Raw genomic sequence first — 21611 nt, forward strand, 5'->3', positions numbered from 1 at the left:
GACACAGAAAGGAGAGGGCATTGGTGGGAGTGTGCTGGCCCTCAGCTGACATGGGTCCCTGATGAGTGCTCTGCTCCTTGCTACTGCAGCCCAGAAAATCATTCCACAATTAAAATTGGAACCCACAATTTTAAGATTAAAAGGGTCAAATCAAGGATGACCATAAAGAATAGTTAATCAACATTTTAAAGTGGGATAGATGACAATAACAGCCCAAAAGACAAAAATGCAGAGCTTGCAAATTATCAGACCATACAAAAATGAAACTATAAAAATGGATCATACAGTGAATGACATGGAAAAGGCAAAAAAATAAAAAAGCCATATGACCAAATCCTAACAGATCTTTTGATAACAGAACTAAAACAGAACATACATCAAGAATAAAGATGAGCTAAACTCACCTATTGGAGAAAAACTGCCAGATTCACTAACCAAAAAAATCCAACTATGTATTATACATAAAAATCTAAGAGTGAATTTTATGGTATGCAAATCAAAAATTAAATTAAATTTTAAATGTTTTTTTAAAAGAGATGTATCTAATGTTCAGTGATTCAGAAAGATAGAAATTAAAAGGGTAGGCAACAGGATATCAAGCATATACAAATAAACAGTAAGAAAGCTGCATTCATGACTGTATCAGGTAAGACTGAATCCACAATGATAAAGACTATATTCCATCATTAAGATCTAGCCGTAAGGAATCCTATTCAAATGGCCCAGCATCCAAAAGCAAGAACACAGAAAACACGGGAAGACACTGAAGCACCTTAGAGGGGCTTTGCTCCGTGCTACATAATGTAGATGGACACCCCTACAGAAATAAAAAGGAAAAGAAGACACGACCTAATTATGAATATCTCATCGACATGTACTAGAATCTTGCTATAAAACAGAAAATACATCATCTTTTCAAAAGCCTACAAAACATTTAAAATTGCAATGATATATTATGATATATTAGGTAGCTAAAGAATCTCAATAAATCACAAAAAATAGAAGTTAACAATAAAACTAGGAAATAATGATCCCTACCTTCTGGAAAATTTTTAATCTCTCTCAAACAATTCTTAGGTCAAAGAGTAAATCAAACCTAAAATTACAAAGAATTCAGAAAACAATTAAAATACGACATCAAAATTTATGAAATACAGCTAACATAGAGGTTGAAAGAAATTTCAAAGGCCTTTAATTGTTAATAATAAGAAAATAAGAAGAAATTAAGCATTTAACTGAGGAAATTAGAAAAACTAATAAATTCAAGAGCTGGTTCTTTGGGAGATTAAGACATACTATAACTGACTCAAGAAATAAAGAGCACAATAGGTATCAAATAAAAAAAAATGGAACACTAGCCACAGATAGAGAGGAAATTAAAAAACAAAGGCAATTTTAATACATTGGAGGGCCTGGAGGAAGGGAATAATTTTCTAGGAATATATAAATTATCAAAACAGTCCAGAAGGTTATAATCTGACTGACAAATTATCATAGAGGACACAGAATGTTTCAAAGTTAATCACCAAAAAACACACTGGGCCAGATAGTCTCAAAGAGTGTTCTACCAAACCTTTAAGAAAAAGAAACTGTATCCTGGCCAGTTTAGCTCAGTGGATAGAGCGTCGGCCTGCAGACCAAAGGGTCCCAGGTTTGATTCCAGTCAAGGGCACGTACCTTGGTTGCAGGCTCCTCCTGACCTGGGCCCTGGTCAGGGCTCGTGCAGGAGGCAACCAATCAATGTGTTTTTCTCACATCAGTGTTTCTCTCTGTCTTTCCCTTTCTCTTCTACTCTCCCTAAAAATCAATGGAAAAATAGCCTCGGGTGAGGATTAACAAAAAAAATTAATTAATTTTTAAAAAAAGAGGTCACGGGTTCAATTCCCAGTTAGGGCACATGCTCGGGTTGCAGGCTCGATTCCCAATAGGGGACATGCAGGAAGGAGGCAACCAACTACTGTTTCTCTCTCTCCCTCTCCCTTCCTCTCAATCAAAAAAATCAATAAAAATATACTTGAACAAACAAACAAAAACCCGATAAGCCCATGGAAAATTTAAACAAGTGACAGGAACCCAAAATTCAAGAGGATGGGAAGAAACTACAAAAAGCTATAAAACCTATGTGGTATCAACAGTATCAATGTTTGTTCGGGATGAGTCAAAAGGAAGTAATGGACCCGAGAACAAAAGAAGTCTGTAACAGCCAACAGGTGAATCACTGGAAGGCACAGGAGGCCCACGGAAAACAGCTGGAGCTAAGAGAGATTTAGACCAACTGAACGGTGAGTACGGGGTGAGTGCAAGGAGCCCGCAGTAAGATGAGAAAGGGCTGCAGTGTGTAGCCCGTGTGAACTCAGAAAACTGACCAGCCATGACTCCCTGGCAGGACAGGAGCCAGGATGGATAAGAATGAAAATTGACCAAGACAGGGACAATCCTATCTAATAAAGAGGGAATATGCTAATTGACCATCACTCTGTCACAAAGATGGCTGCACCCACAGCTGAGGCCAAGTTCCCTTAAGGAGCCTTAATAAGCAATCAGCAGGGACCCGAGGCTACGCCCTCCCCCACCCCCATGGGGCTTGACAGGGGACCTCAGGCTGTGTCCCCCACCCGGCAGGGCTTGACGGGGTACCTCAAGGTGCGCTTCCAGTCCTGGTGCTGGGTTAGGGGACCTCAGGCTGCTCCCCCCACCACAGTGCCAGGCTGGGGGACCTCAGGCCCCGCCTCCCACCAGGTGGGGCTTGACAGGGGACTTCAGGCCACACCCCCCACCCAGCACCGGGCCAGGGGACCTGAGGCTGTGCCTCCCTGCCTGGCGGGGCTTGACGGGGGACCTGAGGCTGCACCCCCCAGCTGGTGGGGCTTGACGGGGGATCTGAGGCTGTGCCCCACCCCCCGGTGCCGGCCTGCGGGACCTGAGGCTGTGCACCCCCCCCCCACCTGGCGGGGCTTGACAGGAGATCTCAGGCTGTGTCCCCCACCTGGCAGGGCTTGACGGGGGACCTCAAGGCATGCCCCCGCCCCGGTCTGGGCTGGGGGACCTCAGGCCATGCCCCCCATCCTGGCGCCCGGCCAGGGGACCTGAGGCTATGTCCCCTGCCCGGCAGGGCTTGACAAGGGTGGGACTGGCCAGGTCTGGATCTAGCCCAGTGGTGGTGGGCGGCTGGGTCTGGGTCTCATGTGATTTTGAGGCGCATGTGGGTGAGCGGGGACTTGACTCTGGGTCCCGTGGTGCACCCCAGACTCTGACAGCAGGAAGGTTTTCATATACATTTTACTAATTTTCTTTCATCTCTGACACTTCTATTATAAAGAAAGGGCAAATAGCAATATTAAATTATTTCCTCTAATTAATCCCCTTTTAATGTGCACGAATTTCGTGCACCGGGCCACTAGTAGATAAGAAAGAAAGAAATAGTCCAAATTAAATGGGGAGGGATACAGAACAAGCAATCTCAAGAAGAAACCTGCCGTGTACACTAGTGGGACAGGCTGGCCTTACCAGAGTTCCTCTTCTTGCCCTCACGTGACTGTGGCCTAGTGACATTCAAATGAATCAAATAAATCCCCTCACACCTTTGCTTTTGTACCACCTTGACCCCCATGAAAGGCACTTCCCTGGTTTGCTTCTCTCTCTGTCTCCTCCCCACCTGCTGGCTTGGGTGCTCCCTTAGACTCCGGCCATGTGGCCGCACTGTGGCATGCAGTGACTTGTCTCTCTAGGAGAAAGTTTCTTTTCCTGCTCCTCTCCTATGTCCTCTCTTGTGGCTGGACATGAATGACCATCTCATGAACAAATGCCATTTGTTTTACATTAACCAAAAACAGGGGATTCTGTGAAGTTTGAAGTTAGAAAAGCTATCACTAACAAAACTTTCTTTTGCAAGTTAAAAAAAAAACTAACTTCACATACAAATAAATAACAGAAAAGTATCAAGGTCAAAATCCCATAAAAAGTTACTGTAAGACCGAAGAAAATAAGAAGATTGCTACAAACAATAAAAGTGTGCCTAAAAGGCATGAATAACCATAAAAAGGATGAAAACCATAACCCATTATTATTTCAAAATGAACCAGAAGACATTAAAGAAAATGATACAAAATATGAAAGAACAGCATAATGAGAAATAGAAAAACAGAAATAAGATGACAGAACTCAGAAAAGAATTAGAAATTAAAAAAAAATAACTCGAAATTAAGGCAAAACTAAAAGGAACACAAGAGCAAATAATGTAACAGATAATGCTTTTAAGAGAAACAGAGGTGAAGGGGAGAAAGAATTTTAACATTAAAAACAGGCAAAAATAAGCAAAGAAGAACCAACCCACAGGTAATAAGTCCTTAAAGCAGAAAGCCAAGGACAGGAGTAAGTACCAAAGAGATTGGGCGCTGAGCTGGGCCGCGGCCCCGCCCGTGGGTTCTGGAGAAAGCTTGTCCTTCCTAAAGTCAGGAGTCACAAACGACCTTTTCTTCAACTAAGGAAAAAAACACAGCTCTACCTCTGTCCCCACCCCCAGGAGCACCCACCACCGTCCCGTTCTCTCCTTTGCTGCTGCTAACGACAATATGACCTACTCTACGATTCGAAAGCTATTTTCATGTAATTAATGTATGCCCTCTTGTTTATAAATGCCTGATTTAAAGAGAAAAAAAAAATAAAGAGATAGGAAACTACATACTGAAAGAGCACACTGCACACGAGAATAGCAACCTAAAATTACCAATGCCAAGATACAGGCTGGTAAAACTACTGCGATTTAAAGATAAAGAAAAAAATCCTGTCGACTTCTAGACAAAAATAGCAAATCACTTATAAAGAAAAAAATTAGGCAATTATTAGCTTTCCAATAGCAACACTTAGTGCCAGAGAAAAATGGAGAAACATATTTAACATACTCAAAGAAATAAAATATGGCCCTAACCGGTTTGGCTCAGTGGATAGAGCGTCGGCCTGCAGACTGAAAGGTCCCAGGTTCGATTCCGGTCAAGGGCATGCACCTTGGTTGTGGTCACATCCCCAGTGGGAGGTGTGTAGGAGGCAGCTGATCGATGTTTCTCTCTCATCGATGTTTCTAACTTTCTATCCCTCTCCCTTCCTCTCTGTAAAATATCAATAAAATATATTTTTTAAAAAAAAGAAAATATGAGTCAAGGATTTTGTATCTGGTACAACTGACTTTTAGATGTAAAGGGAATACACAAACTTATCAACATAGAAGGCCTTTAAATTAAAAAATAAGAAGGCAAAAAGAAATTTTTCTTATAGTACTAAATTCCTCCCTTTACTTATCAAAGACTGAAAAGCATTTTGGAGCGTAAGAAACAGAAGACAGAAATGCACTGAAAGAATATGAAACAAATGCTGTTAAACAAAGAACACGTAATGTCGCCGAAGCAATTTTATGATGCCTCAGGGTCCTCACTGCCTCAAGCCCTAGGGATGCTCCTGATCTGTGAGTGATCTGCTCCGGTGCCAGCCTTCTCACGTCTCTGCCTGCGCTAGCTACCCCTGCTCCCCGGTCAGGTAGCTGTGCCTGACTTCAGGATGCCTACCTCTGTTCCTCCCCATGCTGTAAAATCTGTTCAGGAATGGAACTCAGGCAGTCTAGTTTGTTAGAATCCTGTGGAGTGTACTGGGGTAAAACGAATAGGTAAGCACCTCGACTACAGTATAAACTGCAGGCCTGACAGCTCAGAGATCTTTATTTTCCTTTTCCCCAGAAACAGTTAAGATTGCTAGAAGTTTTTCTTCCTTAAGAGTTCACATAGTTCAGTGATGAGATCTAAGTACAACATGTGGTAACGGGCAGTCGGTGCTGATGAATGGTAAATCTCAAAGGACAAAACTAGGCAGCCAAGCAATGATTCTCTCTCATCATCAGTGTTTCTATTTCTCACTCCCTCTCCCTTCCTCTCTGAAGTCAATAAAAATATATTTAAAAATAAAATATGTATTTAAATTAGAGACAAAACTACTTGTAACAGAGTAACTACAATGAGATCCCTTGAGTTGTTTCTTATCCTCTCGAAGCATACATTTTACACTACATGTTGTTATTTTTATTAATTATCCAATATTCTTCTTACCAAGAGTATCTTTAATGAGGATTTCAAGCTTCTGCCCCATGTTGGGTCCTTTCTCCTCTCTTGGATTCTGTACTCGGTTTACAATCTCTTGCTTGATGGAGTTGATTACAAACAATAAATTATCTGTAAGACAGAACAAGATACTTGGAGTGTGTCACTGACATAGAAGAATTTTCTTTTAATTATGTAATAACAGTATTCAATTAAAAATGGAAAATGTTTAAGAAAACATTAAGCAGTGATAGTTATAAGCTTTCTTACCCAAGCAGACTAATTTCAAATGATGTGCCACTTTTTTTAAAATTTATTTTTATTGATTTCAGAGAGGAAGGGAGAGGGAGAGAAAGATAGAAACATCAATGATGAGAAACAATCATTGACTGGCTGCCTCTTGCATGCCCCCTACTGGGGACCGAGCCCAAAACCCGGGCATGTGCACTTGACCAGAAGGGAACCCAGGACCCTTCAGTCTGCAGGCCAATGCTCTATCCACTGAGCCAAACCAACTAGGGCTGATGTGCCACTTTTGATAAAACACTGCAGACATGTATCAATGTCCACTATCCTGTAAGCAACTTGTCTTATTTGTCCTCATAGCTTTAAGACCTGTGACAGTGCCTGCTATATCGATTCATAAGATCTTAGTAAATGTTTATTAAATAAATCAAAGTCCTTCAAAGACTAAAGCTTTAAGAACAATTTTCCCCATCTTAAAAAAGCTTAAGAGAAAGAGCAGAATTAACCAAAAGTAAATAGGAGGAAAATAACAAAAACAGCAGAAATCAATGAAGCTGAACACAAACATATAATACAGAGAAAGTTAACAAAGCCTAAAGCTGGTTCTTTGAAAACACCAACAAAATGGATACCTCCTCCTACCCCCAATCCCCATCCCCAGCTAGACTGATCGATTATCTATATCTAGAATGAAAAAGGGGTTATTACTTCAGAATCTAGAGCCATTAAAAGGATAATAAGAAAATGCTATGCCAACAAATTTAACAACCTGGATGAAATGGACACATTTCTTGAAAACAAGAAGAAATGGAAAATCTAACAGCCTATTTCTAGTAAGGAGATGAAGTTATCAAAAAATATTCCCCCCCCAAAAAAACAGGTGGTTTTAATGGCAAATTCTATCAAACATACAATGAAGAAATAAAATTTTTGATCTTAAAGTTTTTTAGAAAGATAAAGATTATGGCTCAATTCATTCCATAAGGCAAGTATAGCCCAAAACCTAAACCTGACAAAGACATTATAAAAAAGAAAAATTATAGACTAATAGCCCTCTTGAATATAGACACAAAAATCTTTAACAGATTATTTGCAATAGACTCTACTATAAAAAGGAAAATACACCATAACCAAGTAGAGTTTATTAATAATGCAAGGTTGGCTTAATATTTAAAAATCAGTTAATGTAATTCACCATATTAACAGGTGAATATGTGATATATTAGTAGGAAAAAAAGGATAATACAACATGATTATTCTAATAAATGCAAAAAAAATCCCTTATATGACAATACTAAATACCTATTCATGATCAACGAAACTAGGAAAAAAATTCAACTTACTCCAAATGATAGAGGCATCTCATCTACAAAAAAAGCCTACAGCTGACATCATAATTAAAGGTGAAAAGTTCCTCACCCCCCCACCCCAAAATTGCAAACAAAGTAATCACCACTTGTATTCAATGTCCTAGACATTGCAATGAAAATAAATAAAAGGCATAAAGATCAGAAAGGAAGAAATAAAACCTCCCTATTTAGCCCTGGCTGGTGTGGCTCAGTTGGCTGGAGCATCGTCCATATACCAAAAGCTTGAGGGTTTGATCCCCGATTGAGGTGCATTTCTCTCTCACATCAATGTGTTTCTCTCTCTCCCTTTTCCTCTCTATAAAGTCAATAAAAACATATGCGGATTAAAAAACACACAACCTTTTCCTATTTGAGAATGATAATTGCTTCAATAAAAATCCCAGAGCATCTACATATCTACTACTAGAACTGATGAACAAATTTAGCAAGATAAAAGAATAATACTTTAAAAATCCATTTAATATGCATTTATAATCAGCAAAGAGTTTGAAAATAAAGTTTCAAAAATAATTCCATTTACAGCAGTACCAAAAAAATAAGATATCCAGAAGTAAATCTCACAAAAGATGTTCAAGCACTCTATACTGAAAATGATAAAAGAAGGTGGAGAGAAATTAAAGAAGACTTAACTAGATGGAAAGAGATACCAAGTTAATGGACTGGAAAACTCCATTTTGTTGAGATGGTAATTCTCTCCAAATTGATTCACACACTCAAAGCAATCCAAATCAAATTTCACCCAGCTTTTTTTAAAAAGGTGATACATTAATTCTAAAGTTTATATGGTCATGCAAAGGACCTAGAATAACCAAAACAACTTTCAAAGGAAAGAACAAAATTGGAGGACTAGCAAGGACTAACACTACCTGACTTTAAGATTTACTAAAAAATACAGTAATCAAGGTCGTTTACATAAAATAAAGATAGACAAATAGATCAATGGAACAGAATACAGAGTTTAGAAGTAGACCCATACATACCTGGTCAATTGATTTAACAAATGCAAAAATATACAGCCACAGAGATGTATATAATTATGGATAAATACATTAACCAAACAACACAGAGATAGATGCCAACATGTATCCAAAGAAACATAGACCCAGAAAGCTCCCAGTGGCCCACCACATCCCCCTGCAGTGTGAGCCAGCTGGGTTCTAAAAGACATACAAATGCCATGACATTACAATAATTACATCTATACATATTAACAGAGCTCAACTCAAAATGCTTCAATAGTAAGAAAGAATAGTGAAGCCAACTATTGTTTCATCTAATTCATTTACCTTGATTAGAGTGGCCATCCTATCTAATAAAGAGGGAATATGCTAATTGACCATCACTCCGTCACAAAGATGGCTGCACCCACAGCTGAGGCCAAGTTCCCATAAGGAGCCTTAATGAGCAATCAGCAAGGACCCTTGGCTACGCCCTCCCCCACCCCCGTGGGGCTTGACAGGGGACCTCAGGCACCGCCTCCCACCTGGCAGGGCTTGACAGGGGACCTCAAGGTGTGCTTCCTGTCCTGGTGCTGGGCTAGGGGAACTCAGGCTGCTCCCCCCGCCCCAGTGCCAGGCCGGGGACCTCAGGCCGCGCCCTCCACCTGGTGGGGCTTGACAGGGGATTTCAGGCCGCACCCCCAACCCAGTGGGGCTTGACAGGGGACTTCAGGCTGCACTTCCCGCCCCAGCACTGGGCCAGGGGACCTGAGGCTGTGCCTCCCTGCCTGGAGGGGCTTGTCAGGGGACTTCAGGCTGTGCTCCCCACCCAGCGGTGTTTGACGGGGGATCTCAGGTCGTGTCCCCCACCTGGCGGGGCTTGACGGGGGACCTCAAGGCACACCCCCCCACCCTGGTCTGGGCTGGGGGACCTCAGGCCATGCCCCCCATCCTGGCGCCGGGCCAGGGGACCTGAAGCTATGTCCCCTGTCCAGCGGGGCTTGACAAGGGTGGGACTGGCCAGGTCTGGATCTAGCCCAATGGTTGGGGGGCGGCTGGGTCTGGGTCTCATGTGATTTTGAGGTGCATGTGGGTGGGCGGGACTTGACTCTGGGTCCCGTGGTGCACCCCAGACTCTGACAGGAGGAAGGTTTTCATAAACATTTTACTAACTTTCTTTCATCTCTGACACTTCTATTATAGAGAAAGGGCAAATAGCAATATTGAGTTATTTCCTCTGATTAATCTCCTTTTAATGTGCACGAATTTCGTGCACCGGGCCACTAGTTAATAAATAACATCAGTTCGTTTAACAAGTTATAAACTTCACAGTTGGAAATCCTCTTTCTGCCCTCACAAATGGAAACAAGATAATCAAGATCAAGGATTAAGAAAAACTACACAAAGTTTATGAGCATCTATGTGCCAGACATGAAGCTAGACTTAAGAAAATCTCAAGACACAAATAATAATTAATCATTTTGCCACTGTTCCACTTTCTGATACAACTTAGTCAAAAAGCTACACAATGAAGTTGACAATTTTAGAGGCAAAGGAACATGCAAACTCTGATACCAAGCTTAAGGAACAGTAACAGAGCAAGGGGGAAAGGAGGAACACAGCCCAAGCCAGAGCTTTCTAACAACCTAGTGAGCTATCAAGGGTTCTAGGTGTATGAGAATGGTCCTCTCCACCCACAGAGGCCTCTTCCTATGAGTAGGATACCCTCTTATATTCCAGGATGCCTTAGAGATGATAATTCTCTACATGTGCCATGATGTGAAAGATTGGGAAGTACTGATTTAAACCAACGATTCCCAAAATATGCTAGGAAGGTTGCGTAAGAGTAACCAAGATGGTGTTAAAAATGTAAATTCCTGGTTCTCCTTGCACAGATTACAATCCAGAGGATCTGGGAAGAAGCCTAGGAATCTGTATTTCAACATGTACAGAGACACGTCCAATGAGCAGTCAACCTTGTAAACCAGAGATCCAAACTATCCATTCAAAGGCTAAAATAAACAGTAGTCAATAAATGTGGCTAACCCAGCAACACCACTATAAAAGTAAGAAATTACTATGCTCACAAGTAAATGAGCTCCTCAGGGCAGAGATGAGATCTGACTGGGAAACCCCAGATGGAGACGCTCACGCTAGGACAGGAATGGGTAAGAAGAGCAGGTAGCTTACTGAATGGATTAACAAAAAGGAGGCTGGCCTAAAACTGGGCAGAATACAGGGAAAGCAAAAAACCTAAGAAAAAGAGAAGTCAGCAAAGTAACAGGAGGTTAATCAAATTCTTAAAGGTGTAGGTTTACCATATTCTGTGTTGAGGCCCCATAATTTCACTTTATTAGCTTCATACTGGGCTTTTTTCTTTAACCGACAAGCCCTGTGAAAGGAAGAAACCATTAGTTCACTTTTAAGTGAACATTCAGAACATACTTCTCTTTATTGCTGTGAGGCATTTTCTAATAGTAACCAAAACCACTGCCTAACGATAGTAACTCATTTACCAAAAACCCACAATATAATATTTATCCAAACCGATTTTTAAAAAATTTTAAGCATATTAAAAAATAAAGCCCTCATATATTGCTGGTGGGGATGTAAAATAGGACATATAGCTACTTGGAAAGTAGTAACTTTTAAAAAATTTGCTTTATTAACTACAGTTTTTCTTATAAAATTAAACATACACTCCTGGGTATTTACCCTAGAGAGATGAAAACTTATGTTCACACAAACACCTCTAAGTGAATGTTTATAGTGGCTTTACTCATAATTGCCCCAAACTGGAAACGACCCCAATGTCCTTCAACTGGTGAATGGATAAACTGTAGTACATCTCTACAAAGGAATACTACTCAGCAATACAAAGAAACAAACTATTACTCCGCACAGCAACATGGATGAATCTCAAATGCATCATGTTGAACCAAAGAACTCATAGAGTCAAAAGGCTATCTGTAGTATGACCCCACCTATATGACATTCTAGAAACTACAAATAAAACACAGATGGGTGGTGGTGAGGGGTTAAGGGCGGGAGAAGGGTTTACGAAGGACCATGAGGACATTTTTTAAGGTAATGAAAATGTTCAATATCTTGATTGTGGTGGTGCTTATATAATCAGTGTATTTGTCAAAACTCATCGAAGTGTACATTAAAAAGGGTGAATTTTAATTACTACAAAATCAACAAAGCACGAGGCTAGGATAAAAATTTTCACTGTTACACTAGACTTGAGTCCATTTACCTCTCCCCTTTAAAAACTTTTTCCATCAAGCATAAATAGTGCCTTTTACTTTCAAGAAAAAATTATAATTCTCTCAAAGTATTTATAAAAGTCCATTTCTGAATAACTGGTTGAGGGTCCCATGAGCTTCTACACAAGCTCGCTGCAAGGCTAGCCTCACCTCCTGGACTTCACTCACACGAATGAGCATGACCAGCACTTGCCTGGAAGCCAGCTTGTTCTTTTCCTTCCTTGACCGTGGCCGGGCAGTTAAGGGGAGCTCACTGACTGGAGTCAGGTCACTGATCACTTTGTTCAGTTTGCGCAGCTCATTGCCTATCTGCAGCAGTTTTTTAGGGTTGGGAGTCAGGTCTTCTACGTCCGTTCTCCGTGACTTCTTTACTGCGTATTTTCCTATAGATGGTTTAAAAGAAGGTTAAGTTACACCACCTTATTTAACAAGGGATACATTTTCTACAGCCATATTTTAAAACCACATCTCCCACACCACCCTTTTCTTGTTCAGAAGTCTTGGCATGTTTCAGAAGTCTCAGAACCACTAGCCTTTTCTCTTTCCCACTCTGACTGCAAGAAATGGGGGTGATATGATGCAGCTCCAGGCTTTTCCATTCCTTCTCACCTCTAGGTTTCCAGCCCCAGTATGACAGATTCTTATTATTTGCATGGTAGGGAAAAGCCTCTCAAACTTTAGGACTGGAGTGCAAGTTCATCTGCACAGAAAAATCAGGGCTAGGGTGTAATACCCTATATGGTCAGAAAAAGATTTTGGAGATTTTAGATGCTTTGATGCTCTGACTGAAAATGTGTCAGATTATACAGAGTCTTGTGTTGGACTGAAAAGTCCATCAAGTAAAGGCTGCCTTTTTTGAAAGGTCTTCTTCGGTTAGTTTGGTTTATAACTCACAGAAGACTCCAGGGCTCCTGCCTATCACTGCAGGCATGAGGGATGGCTCTGTCCTCAGAACCACGTACACCACACAACTTTCCTAGTGCTCTCCACATGCTTTCTAGACCTATTTACTGGTCCTGTCTTTTCAATGAGGTAGAAAAATTGATCTGAAGGCAAAAACTGGGTTTTTATTCACTGAGAGACAGTAAAGTACAGGCCTGGGTACCAGGGAAAATGAGGCACACACATACTTCTGATCCAATTCCAGTGTCAAAAATGCTTAGCAACTGAAGTCTGCAGCGTGAGTGATTATTAAACTGTGTACTGAGCACCAATCTTACTAATGCCCTCCACTATGGGTTAATGTAAAAGTATGGAACAGATTTTGGATTAACATAAAAATCACATTTTTGCAGAAGGAATTCTATTTAATCACATCGCCCTGGGTTCACAATTCGAAATCTGACCTACCTAAGATTATAAACTTCTCTCAACCCTTATTTTCCACTCTTCTCTCTCCATTCCTTTTCATACAACTGTTTTTCCTTTCTTTTCCTCCCCCTCCTTTCTTCCCACCACTGTGTGGATCCCAATCTCCCGTTGATATTAGGCCTGGAGACTGAATGAGAATGAAAGTGAGTGCTGCAGCCCGTTCTCTTTCTTCCCAACCCTGTGGTTTATAGCAACTGTGACAGGTTAGGAATTAGAGTTTCCTAACCATTTCCTGGAAGTAACCAGAAATGAAATCTTTTTGCACAGGCTTGCCTCCCTGTTTAGGTAATGGATCTCAACCCTGGTAAAGCTGTTTGTGCAAACACAGCAGCTCTACTGCTTCGCTCTCCCGTTTGCTAGGAAGGGTTGAACTCCTACATACAATGATTAAACGTGGTTTAGTGTCTCTGTGTAAAGTGACCCAAAACATTTGATCACAATACCCTCTTACCATGATGTAAGCCATTTTTCTGATACACATTACTTGGCAAGGTGTCTCGGTTCCATTCAGATGGCCTTAGCATCCTCTCTTGCTGTGATGGTGTGAGTTGCTCACTGTACTCCCAGAAGTACCTTCTTTTACCTCTCTTCCGAGAGGATACCGAAGTCATCTCCTTCAAGTCTTCCACGGAATCATTTTCATAGCCTTAAAAAGAAGAAAGTCCCCCACCCCAATTTTTAAGTGCCACAGATTTCAATAAACCAATCAGGACAAACAAAAAGATCCTTCTATTTGTCACTTGAAACATTTCCTTTCATCTGAAAACATCATTGCTTATCACTGGCATGTCAGAGATTATAAACCAGGTCTATAAAATTCCTTTTCATATAGAAATCTCTAACTCATAAAATATTCAGATAGAGATAAGAAAACATAGATAGCTACACTATCTTCTTGGTGTTTCTCTTTGGTTTTTATACGTTAGTATATAACACTCTGTATCTTCACATAGGATTGAGAGAATAATGAAATACAGCTACAGAAATGTCAAAAGCACCATGAGACAATGGTACTTAGCCACTATACTGTGATCTTAAAATGTCTTCTTTTTAATAGCAATGTCTCTGCAACACCCCTACAGAAAGCTGTGTGCATTTCCGGGGTGATACCCTACCAGCAGAATTCTGTGCCTCCCACCCCACCCCTTTTGTAGAAGTACACAAACGGCAGTTCTCACATAGGCTATTAAAAGCGTACATGCCATGCTCGCTTCAGCAGCACATATACTAAAATTGGAATGATCCAGAGAAGATTAGCATGGCCCCTGCGCAAGGATGACATGCAAATTCGTGAAGCTTTCCATATTAAAACACAAAAAACGTATATGCCTATTCTAATATTTTACTGGAAACGATCTGTATTTACTTCATTTTTCAAGAAGTTCTTTTCCTTACTAATAGGAAATTTCAGAAAATACGTAATTCTGAGCTGCTAGAGCAACTGGTCAGTCCCAATACAGGCTGACCTCTCAATCTCACATACCCTCAGAGAATGCCCACCGTGTAATGTATTCCATGAACCAGGGCTAGGTACCTGGGGTAGTGGGGATGGGCCATGCACAGGATGTCCACATCCCTAAACCTAAGGTAGCCAGAAAAAATTGGGCTGCACTGGCCAAGCAAAATGACCACTTTCCCTACTAAAAATGTGAGTCCTCTGGAACTGATACTAAGAAAGTGATGACATCTGAGCGTTTGGTGGGGGGAGGTTAGAATTTTACCACGTTTTGTTCAGATTAAGAATTAAGAATATGATTCCACTTTCATGACATTCTAGAAAAGGCAAAATTATAGGGACAAAGTGATTGCCAGGAGCTGGGGGTGGAAGGAGGGACTAACTATAAAGGAACACGAGAGAAACTGGGGGGGGGGGGAGGGTGTGATCAAATTCTTCTGTCTTGAATGTGGTGATTACATTATGACATGCACTTTGTGAAAACTCACGGAAGTATGCACAAAGGAAATGGGTTTTTACTGTGTGAAAATTATGCCTCAATACACATGACCTTTAAAAAGAGAATCAGTTGGAAGAAGCAAATGATTGAGGCAACAGTCAGGACAAGTGCTGGACAGCATTAAAGTGCTCCTGGGGTTCTTTAGAACACTATGGCAGGCAGTGGGACAGCAAACCTTAGGTTCTTTTATAAGAAATAATGCACAAGTTCAGCGACACAATAATTTCTAGAAGTCCGATTTTTAAAAATTGTTATATAGCTTTGGCCTTTTTACTTGTGTGAATGCTTTGCTTCAAACGAAAGGATTTTTTTTAAATTAATATAAATAATTTAATACAACATGTTTCAGAACTGAGTCAGACTGATTAATAATAATGTTTCAGACTTAAGTTAGACACTTCGGGGGAGGTGGCCAGGGGAGCCTTATTCTTGTTACGAGGCAACAGAAAGATATTAAGTCGCCCCCTCCCTCTTTTTTTGAATAGCATAGTCAGCCCCTACACTCAGTGGTATGTATTTAAAAGGTACTTAGACCTTAGTAAGTAAAAAGGCAAAAAAAGCCCAGTTGGTAAGTGGTATTGAAAGTATAAAACAACAAAGTGAATAAGTCAATAATTTACACTTGAAAACAATTTTAAATAAAATTCAAACCAAAAGTAGAAAACCTTAAAAATGTAACTGCTAGAGGCATGATATCCATGTGATGTGCAAAGTTATTAAATATTTAAAAGCATAATATAGATTTTATTTTGATATAGCCACTTTCATTCATTGACAGGATTTCTTGGATAATTTCAACCAAAGGAATTCCTACCTCAAATCATTCATAAAATTGATAATTTGGGTACCTAGTAGTTATGAAAAGTATCTTCTTTTTAGTATGAAAAGCAATATTAAAAAAGAAATGGAGCACCAAAATATTTTATTTAAAGTTTACTTTACCCTGATCTAATATGTAAATGGAAATATATTAACATTCTATAGGTTTCTGAATTTCATTTCCTATTTTATTTTTATGGATATCTTACTTTCTTTTGAATCTGTATCACTTGACATTAAAGCTGCATAAAAGCCATGCAGTTTATTTACAATATTATACATTAATTATGTCAAACGGAAGGATTTTATCTTGTTCCCAGTTTTCCACGTAGCTTTGGAAAAGGTGCAAGGGCCACATTGTGCCACCTGAAATGGCCTTTTTAAAAAGGCCCTTGCCCAGGCCAACCAAAAATTACCGGCTCGCAGGGATTACCCTCATATGCCTACGAACACCTAACACTGGCAGATGGACCAACCCAAACATTCCCATCTTCCCACCATCAAGAACTGGTAGTCCACCTTTAAGTCTATTCCAGCCCCAAGCATCAGGCGGACATTTTTATATACAACTTCCTCGGTGGTGGTGGTTACGTGCACTTGTGAGAGCTCACAGAAGTGTGGACTTAAAGGGGTGAGCCCATGTCCGCAACACTGTATGATGTGCTCCCTTAGCTAGCAACTTGTCCTCACATATTTCACTCACAGACACTTCAGTCCAGCCTTACAAGAACCTGATAGGAAAAGATCATTAGCCCCCTTTTCACAAAGAATCACACTCATGGAGGGTTTAAATGATTGGGCAGAGCCTGGGGCTGACTGAGGCCCCATGACTCAAGGAGTTTAGCTCCAACTGAATGTCTCACTTTCCCTGTGCCTCTCCAGTTAAAATGTCTAAACGGATTTCTTTTTCATATACAATCCACATTAAATTCAGAGTCATGAAGATTTTTATTTCTTCTATCCCATCCAAATTAGTTACCAGTTTTATTTACTTTATATATGTTGTCTTTTTTTAAGTACTTAAAGGATCATCAGTTTTCTCTGACCTAGTATTTTCACATTTTCTAACAGCATACACCATAGTACACATGTACACACACACACACACACAAATGGACTTGTTAGCTAAAATCATCCACCTTTTAATACAGAGACTACCATGATCCAGTAAAATGTAGAAATATTATATTCCCAGATCACTGGTCTAGCATTTAATGTCTGTGAATATCTCTCAAAGTATGTTCTGAGAAACACTGTTACTATAAGATATGCCTTCATCCCCAAGTGAGTTCTACGGTCAAAGAAGTTGTAAGAAACTCATCCTGCACCTCTCTCTTGCCAAGTCACAGCCACATAAATGTATTAGAAGACAGAAATCACAGCAGTAAATAGATCCAGTCCACTCTGAGCTCCATGAAGAGAGGATCATGCCTATTTTGCTCATCTCTGTACAGCCAATGCCTAATACACACAGTGCCAGACATAAAAGGAGGCACTCCAACATTTCCCACCAGCCTTTTCCCTTTTTTTTTCATTTAATGGGTCACCACACTGATCTCATTCCTTCCTGACATGATTATCAAAAGAAAATAAAAAAGGATTATTTATTGCCTAAAATTCCAATCACACATCTTTAGTTAGTGAGGATTACTGCCATTAAGCTAGTAAAGTCAATCGTAAAAATGTTTAGTAGGGATTACAAAATAAACTCTCATTCTGGGGGCCCAATTCTTAATCTTACCCCATGTAACTCCGTGACCCCAAGCAATGTAGCCTGACCACAGAATAGGCTCTATTAAAACTTGGGAGCCAGTCCAGAGTCGGGACTGAAACTCCATTTACACCTCTCCTAGAGCTTTGTAGGCTCGGGCACTGTAGCAGCGGACTGCCAAGAACCAGCATCCAGGGAGCTAGTCACTACAAAAGGGCCTTTATAAACTGTCTGCTGCAAATTAAACCAATCAACCCACTCTAAAACTAGCACTCTGAAGAAACTATAACTATTCCCACTTTTCAGCTTCAAAGAATTCCTTCCTGCTTCTCACCAATAATTCACTTGTGCACCCCTAAAGTCGCTTGTTTAGCTCTTTCTTTCAAGAACAAGGGAAATTTTCATTAGCAAATATGAATAAAGCCCAGTTACAACCACGAAATTGTGCTGATTTAAGACTATCATTCTTTGACATTTGTGAGAATAAGCGATACTAGCCAAGGAGGTTGTACTTTAAGTCAAATGAAAGTAAGTGAAGTCAATGCCATCCAAACACTCAGCACTGCTAAGGTGCACCAAGAGGAGAGCCACCCTGCAGGGCGCCAGCTAACCCAGCTCTGTTTTAGAGCAGCGCTGGGTGCTTCTTAACACCAGCAAGGAAATGCGGCCTACCAGGACAATACCCACTCCAACACTGTTCCCGGCCTTATCAGAGTCCAAGGCTGAGACAATGGAAATGAGGGTCAATCTACCAATGGCCTCTCTTCATGGACCCACTCACCTCCCAACACAAAACCAAGTCAAAAGCTCAAGAATGAATTTAAAGTGGAGTTAAAAGTCAAAGAAAAGCAAAGCTAAAACCAGAAGTGGGGCAGGTAGCATAGGTCCTTGCCTGGTTGGTGGTGGTGGGATTTACTCACTGATTTATCTATTCCTTTAAACACCAGCTGGCAAAGGCATTTCCTTCCCCACACTTTCCATTTCCCTTAGTTACTACCTGTCTCCTGCTGGTCTCCCTTCCCCTACCCTCCTATCCTAATTCTAAATATGTACTCAAGCAATAGGGCTGACCTGCCAGACTTGAGGACCACACTGGTCTTCCTATGGGAGGGAGCTAAGTAAACCACCAGCTACAAAGACAACTTCCCTTGACATATTTCAAAGTAGATTTTATTAGTTTGTTGAAAATTTTTCCTGCTAAGGAGGAAAGACAATTGTTCTATCTAGACTATACAGAGTTCTAAAGTAAACCAAAGAAAAGGCAAAACCTCCTTTCCTCCGCATTAAACTTAATGTACCTTTTCCTTAGTTGCAACCCCACCCAAGTCAAACAACTTGGTTGAATCAAATACATCAAGCTAAGCATTTGTGTCATAGTAAGATTGCACTAAAAGGAGTCTTTCAGTAATAACAGTGCTTCAGTGCCTACAATACAGCTACTATGCCTTAAAAACCCTTCCAAAAATTAAATACCAATGTTTATACTGCTGGCAAGTCCAGCAATCATCATAACAAATGGGAAGGGATTTCTTTGACAATGTTAAAGTTTTTTAATAACTTGATTTTTCATGTAGGTGTTACAGTATCAACATTATTTCTGAAGAAAGTAACTTTTGCTTAAACTTGAAGATCTTCACTTCTTTGTGTATTAACTGTGTTCCACTTGGCAATGCCATTTTCATAAATAAACTGCACAAGCCAACAGCAGCAACAGCCCAAGCATGCAAATGCTGAAGTGGACCAGCTCCCCACAGGTCTCACTTTCTTTCTCCCTCTATTTGTAAGCGCTACATATAAATAAAACACTCTCCTTCGTGCTTATTCAATTATAGCAGGTATTTTTCTTAAGTGGAAAAACACTGTGCAAATGAAAGATGCAGCAGACAGAGAAAAAACCCTCTTTTACATTATTCACTCAGTAGGCTTTGTTGGTTATAGTCATGAGTAACACAAACCATCATCCCTTGGTTCCCCATTCTAGGGACTCCTAACTTACCTCAACAATAACAGAAGGACTCGTGCATAAAAAGGGAATATTTTTAAGCCAATCAATTCTTGGCATCGTTGCACAGCTGCTCAAGAGAGTGATAAATCAGGTCACTTAGCATAAAATAAATTTAGAAGTAGCCCTCGAGGAATCAGCGTATGAGCCACAATATGAGCAAAAGTGATTATTTTAGAGCTGTCTGAATAGATAAAAAGCACTTACGTATCCGAGCCAAGATATTAAGTCATTTAATCCTCACTCTAAGACAAAGAAAGCATCCACAGCAAAACTTCCTATTTCCACATAGGAGGAGACAGATCAGTCTGTAAGCCTCTAAGCATTATAATACCTGGTTCAGAGAAAGTGTCACTTATATCATCATCCTTGTCATCTTCATAATCTTCCTCCTCCTCCTCCTCCTCCTCCTCATTTTCAGAAAGTTCGTGCTCACTGCCAAACCCTTCATCGTGGTCCTCATCATCGACATCCTCCTCGTCGTCCTCCTCTTCTTCAGGGCTGCATTTGGTTGGCTGTTCACCCAAGTTGTCGGAGACAAAAAGGGAGTAATTGTGCTCTTCTTTTTTCTGGGATGAATCTGAGACCGATGTGCTGGCAGAAAGGCTGCTACTCTCTCCTGCAGCAATTGCCCCAGGACCCTCCTGGGGCAGGGGACTGAGTAGTAGTTCCTGGGTTTCTTTAAAAGGCAAAGCTGGAGTGGCGTGACCCTGAAGAGGCTCCGTCCCTTTCTTTTCTGGCCTCTTTGCTACCACCCCGCAGTAGCAGGTGTTCTCCTTTGCTGCGTCTGCATGAGCCTGGCTCAGCGATGGCCGGCTCTGCTGCACGGGGTTGATCTTTACTTTTGCCTTTTTAACATAGTCTTTACATTCAACATGAACGTTCACCTTCTCAGCATGAGGCATGTTGGTCTTCACCATGATTTGTGTGCTTGAAGTGGGTTTACTGGCTTTTTGGACACAGTCTGACAAAGGGACCTCAGCTTGAAGAATCTTAGAAGAACACACAGGGGCAGCTGCTCTGCTTGCAATCTTTTTACCAGGGAATGAAGAGGGCAAAGGATTTTGTTTGACACTGAAAAGTGAATCTGGGTAATACAGGGAATCAGAAACAGACTGGGAGTCTTCACTATTAAGCTGGGCCAAAGTTGGAGTTTTACTTATGACCTCTTCATCTTGGTAAGGGCTGGAAAAATCATCAAGACCCAAGTAATCCACTTCTTTTGTTCCCCAGATGTCACAGCTGGTTAGCTTGGTGTACTTCGTTAAGTCTTCACAGTATGTATCCCACTGTTCCCAGTTTGAAGTTAAAGTGCCCTCATTATCCAGGACGTCTGTGAAGGACTCCAGATTTTCAATGTCTTTGCAGTCCTCCAAAGAAAGGAAGCTGTCTCTAGGATTCTGCTGGTAGTTCATCTCTCTATCCTGAGGAAGGTTTAAAAAAATTACACACCATATTTTAGGAAAGAAATATTCACCTCCATCCACGTTCATATATCAAATTGATAAACAAGTGCTTGAACTCTGCTCTGTTTTATTTTAAGATAAAGGCTACTTACATGAAACTTTACCATTCCATATACGTAACATCATTTCCTTGGGCAAGAAAAAAAAGAGGGAAAACATGTCCCTTGAGAGGTTGAAGTATGGTGCAAATATCAAGGCCTATTAAACTTTACTATAAACACTCTTCCTGAAAAAAAGTTTATATTTCCTGATCTTTGACCTAGAAGGATATTGGGACCTCCTTAGAAACAAGATCATTTACAAAGCGAACAGTGAAGACCTTACCTTCATCACAGAAGAATATGCCTTCTTAAATGAGGACTTAAAGTTAGAGGCAAAGAG

At 40.6% G+C, this 21611-nt stretch overlaps 1 protein-coding gene across 2 annotated transcripts in view; it reads right to left on the reverse strand.

The window, feature by feature from the left end:
- CREBRF (CREB3 regulatory factor) overlaps positions 1 to 21611 on the reverse strand; it is a 42166-nt gene that overhangs the window by 497 nt on the left and 20058 nt on the right. For both annotated transcript variants that reach the window (XM_080676853.1, XM_080676854.1), the window contains exons 4-8: positions 20099 to 21188; positions 13729 to 13923; positions 12100 to 12289; positions 10956 to 11029; positions 6093 to 6215 (exon numbers count right to left, since the gene is read on the reverse strand). In XM_080676853.1, coding sequence (XP_080532979.1) covers positions 6093 to 6215; positions 10956 to 11029; positions 12100 to 12289; positions 13729 to 13923; positions 20099 to 21188 — 1672 coding nt within the window. The remainder of the gene's footprint in view (positions 1 to 6092; positions 6216 to 10955; positions 11030 to 12099; positions 12290 to 13728; positions 13924 to 20098; positions 21189 to 21611) is intronic.

This window comes from Plecotus auritus (genome assembly GCF_963455305.1).
Source record: "Plecotus auritus genome assembly, chromosome: 6".
Classification (NCBI taxonomy): domain Eukaryota; kingdom Metazoa; phylum Chordata; class Mammalia; order Chiroptera; family Vespertilionidae; genus Plecotus; species Plecotus auritus.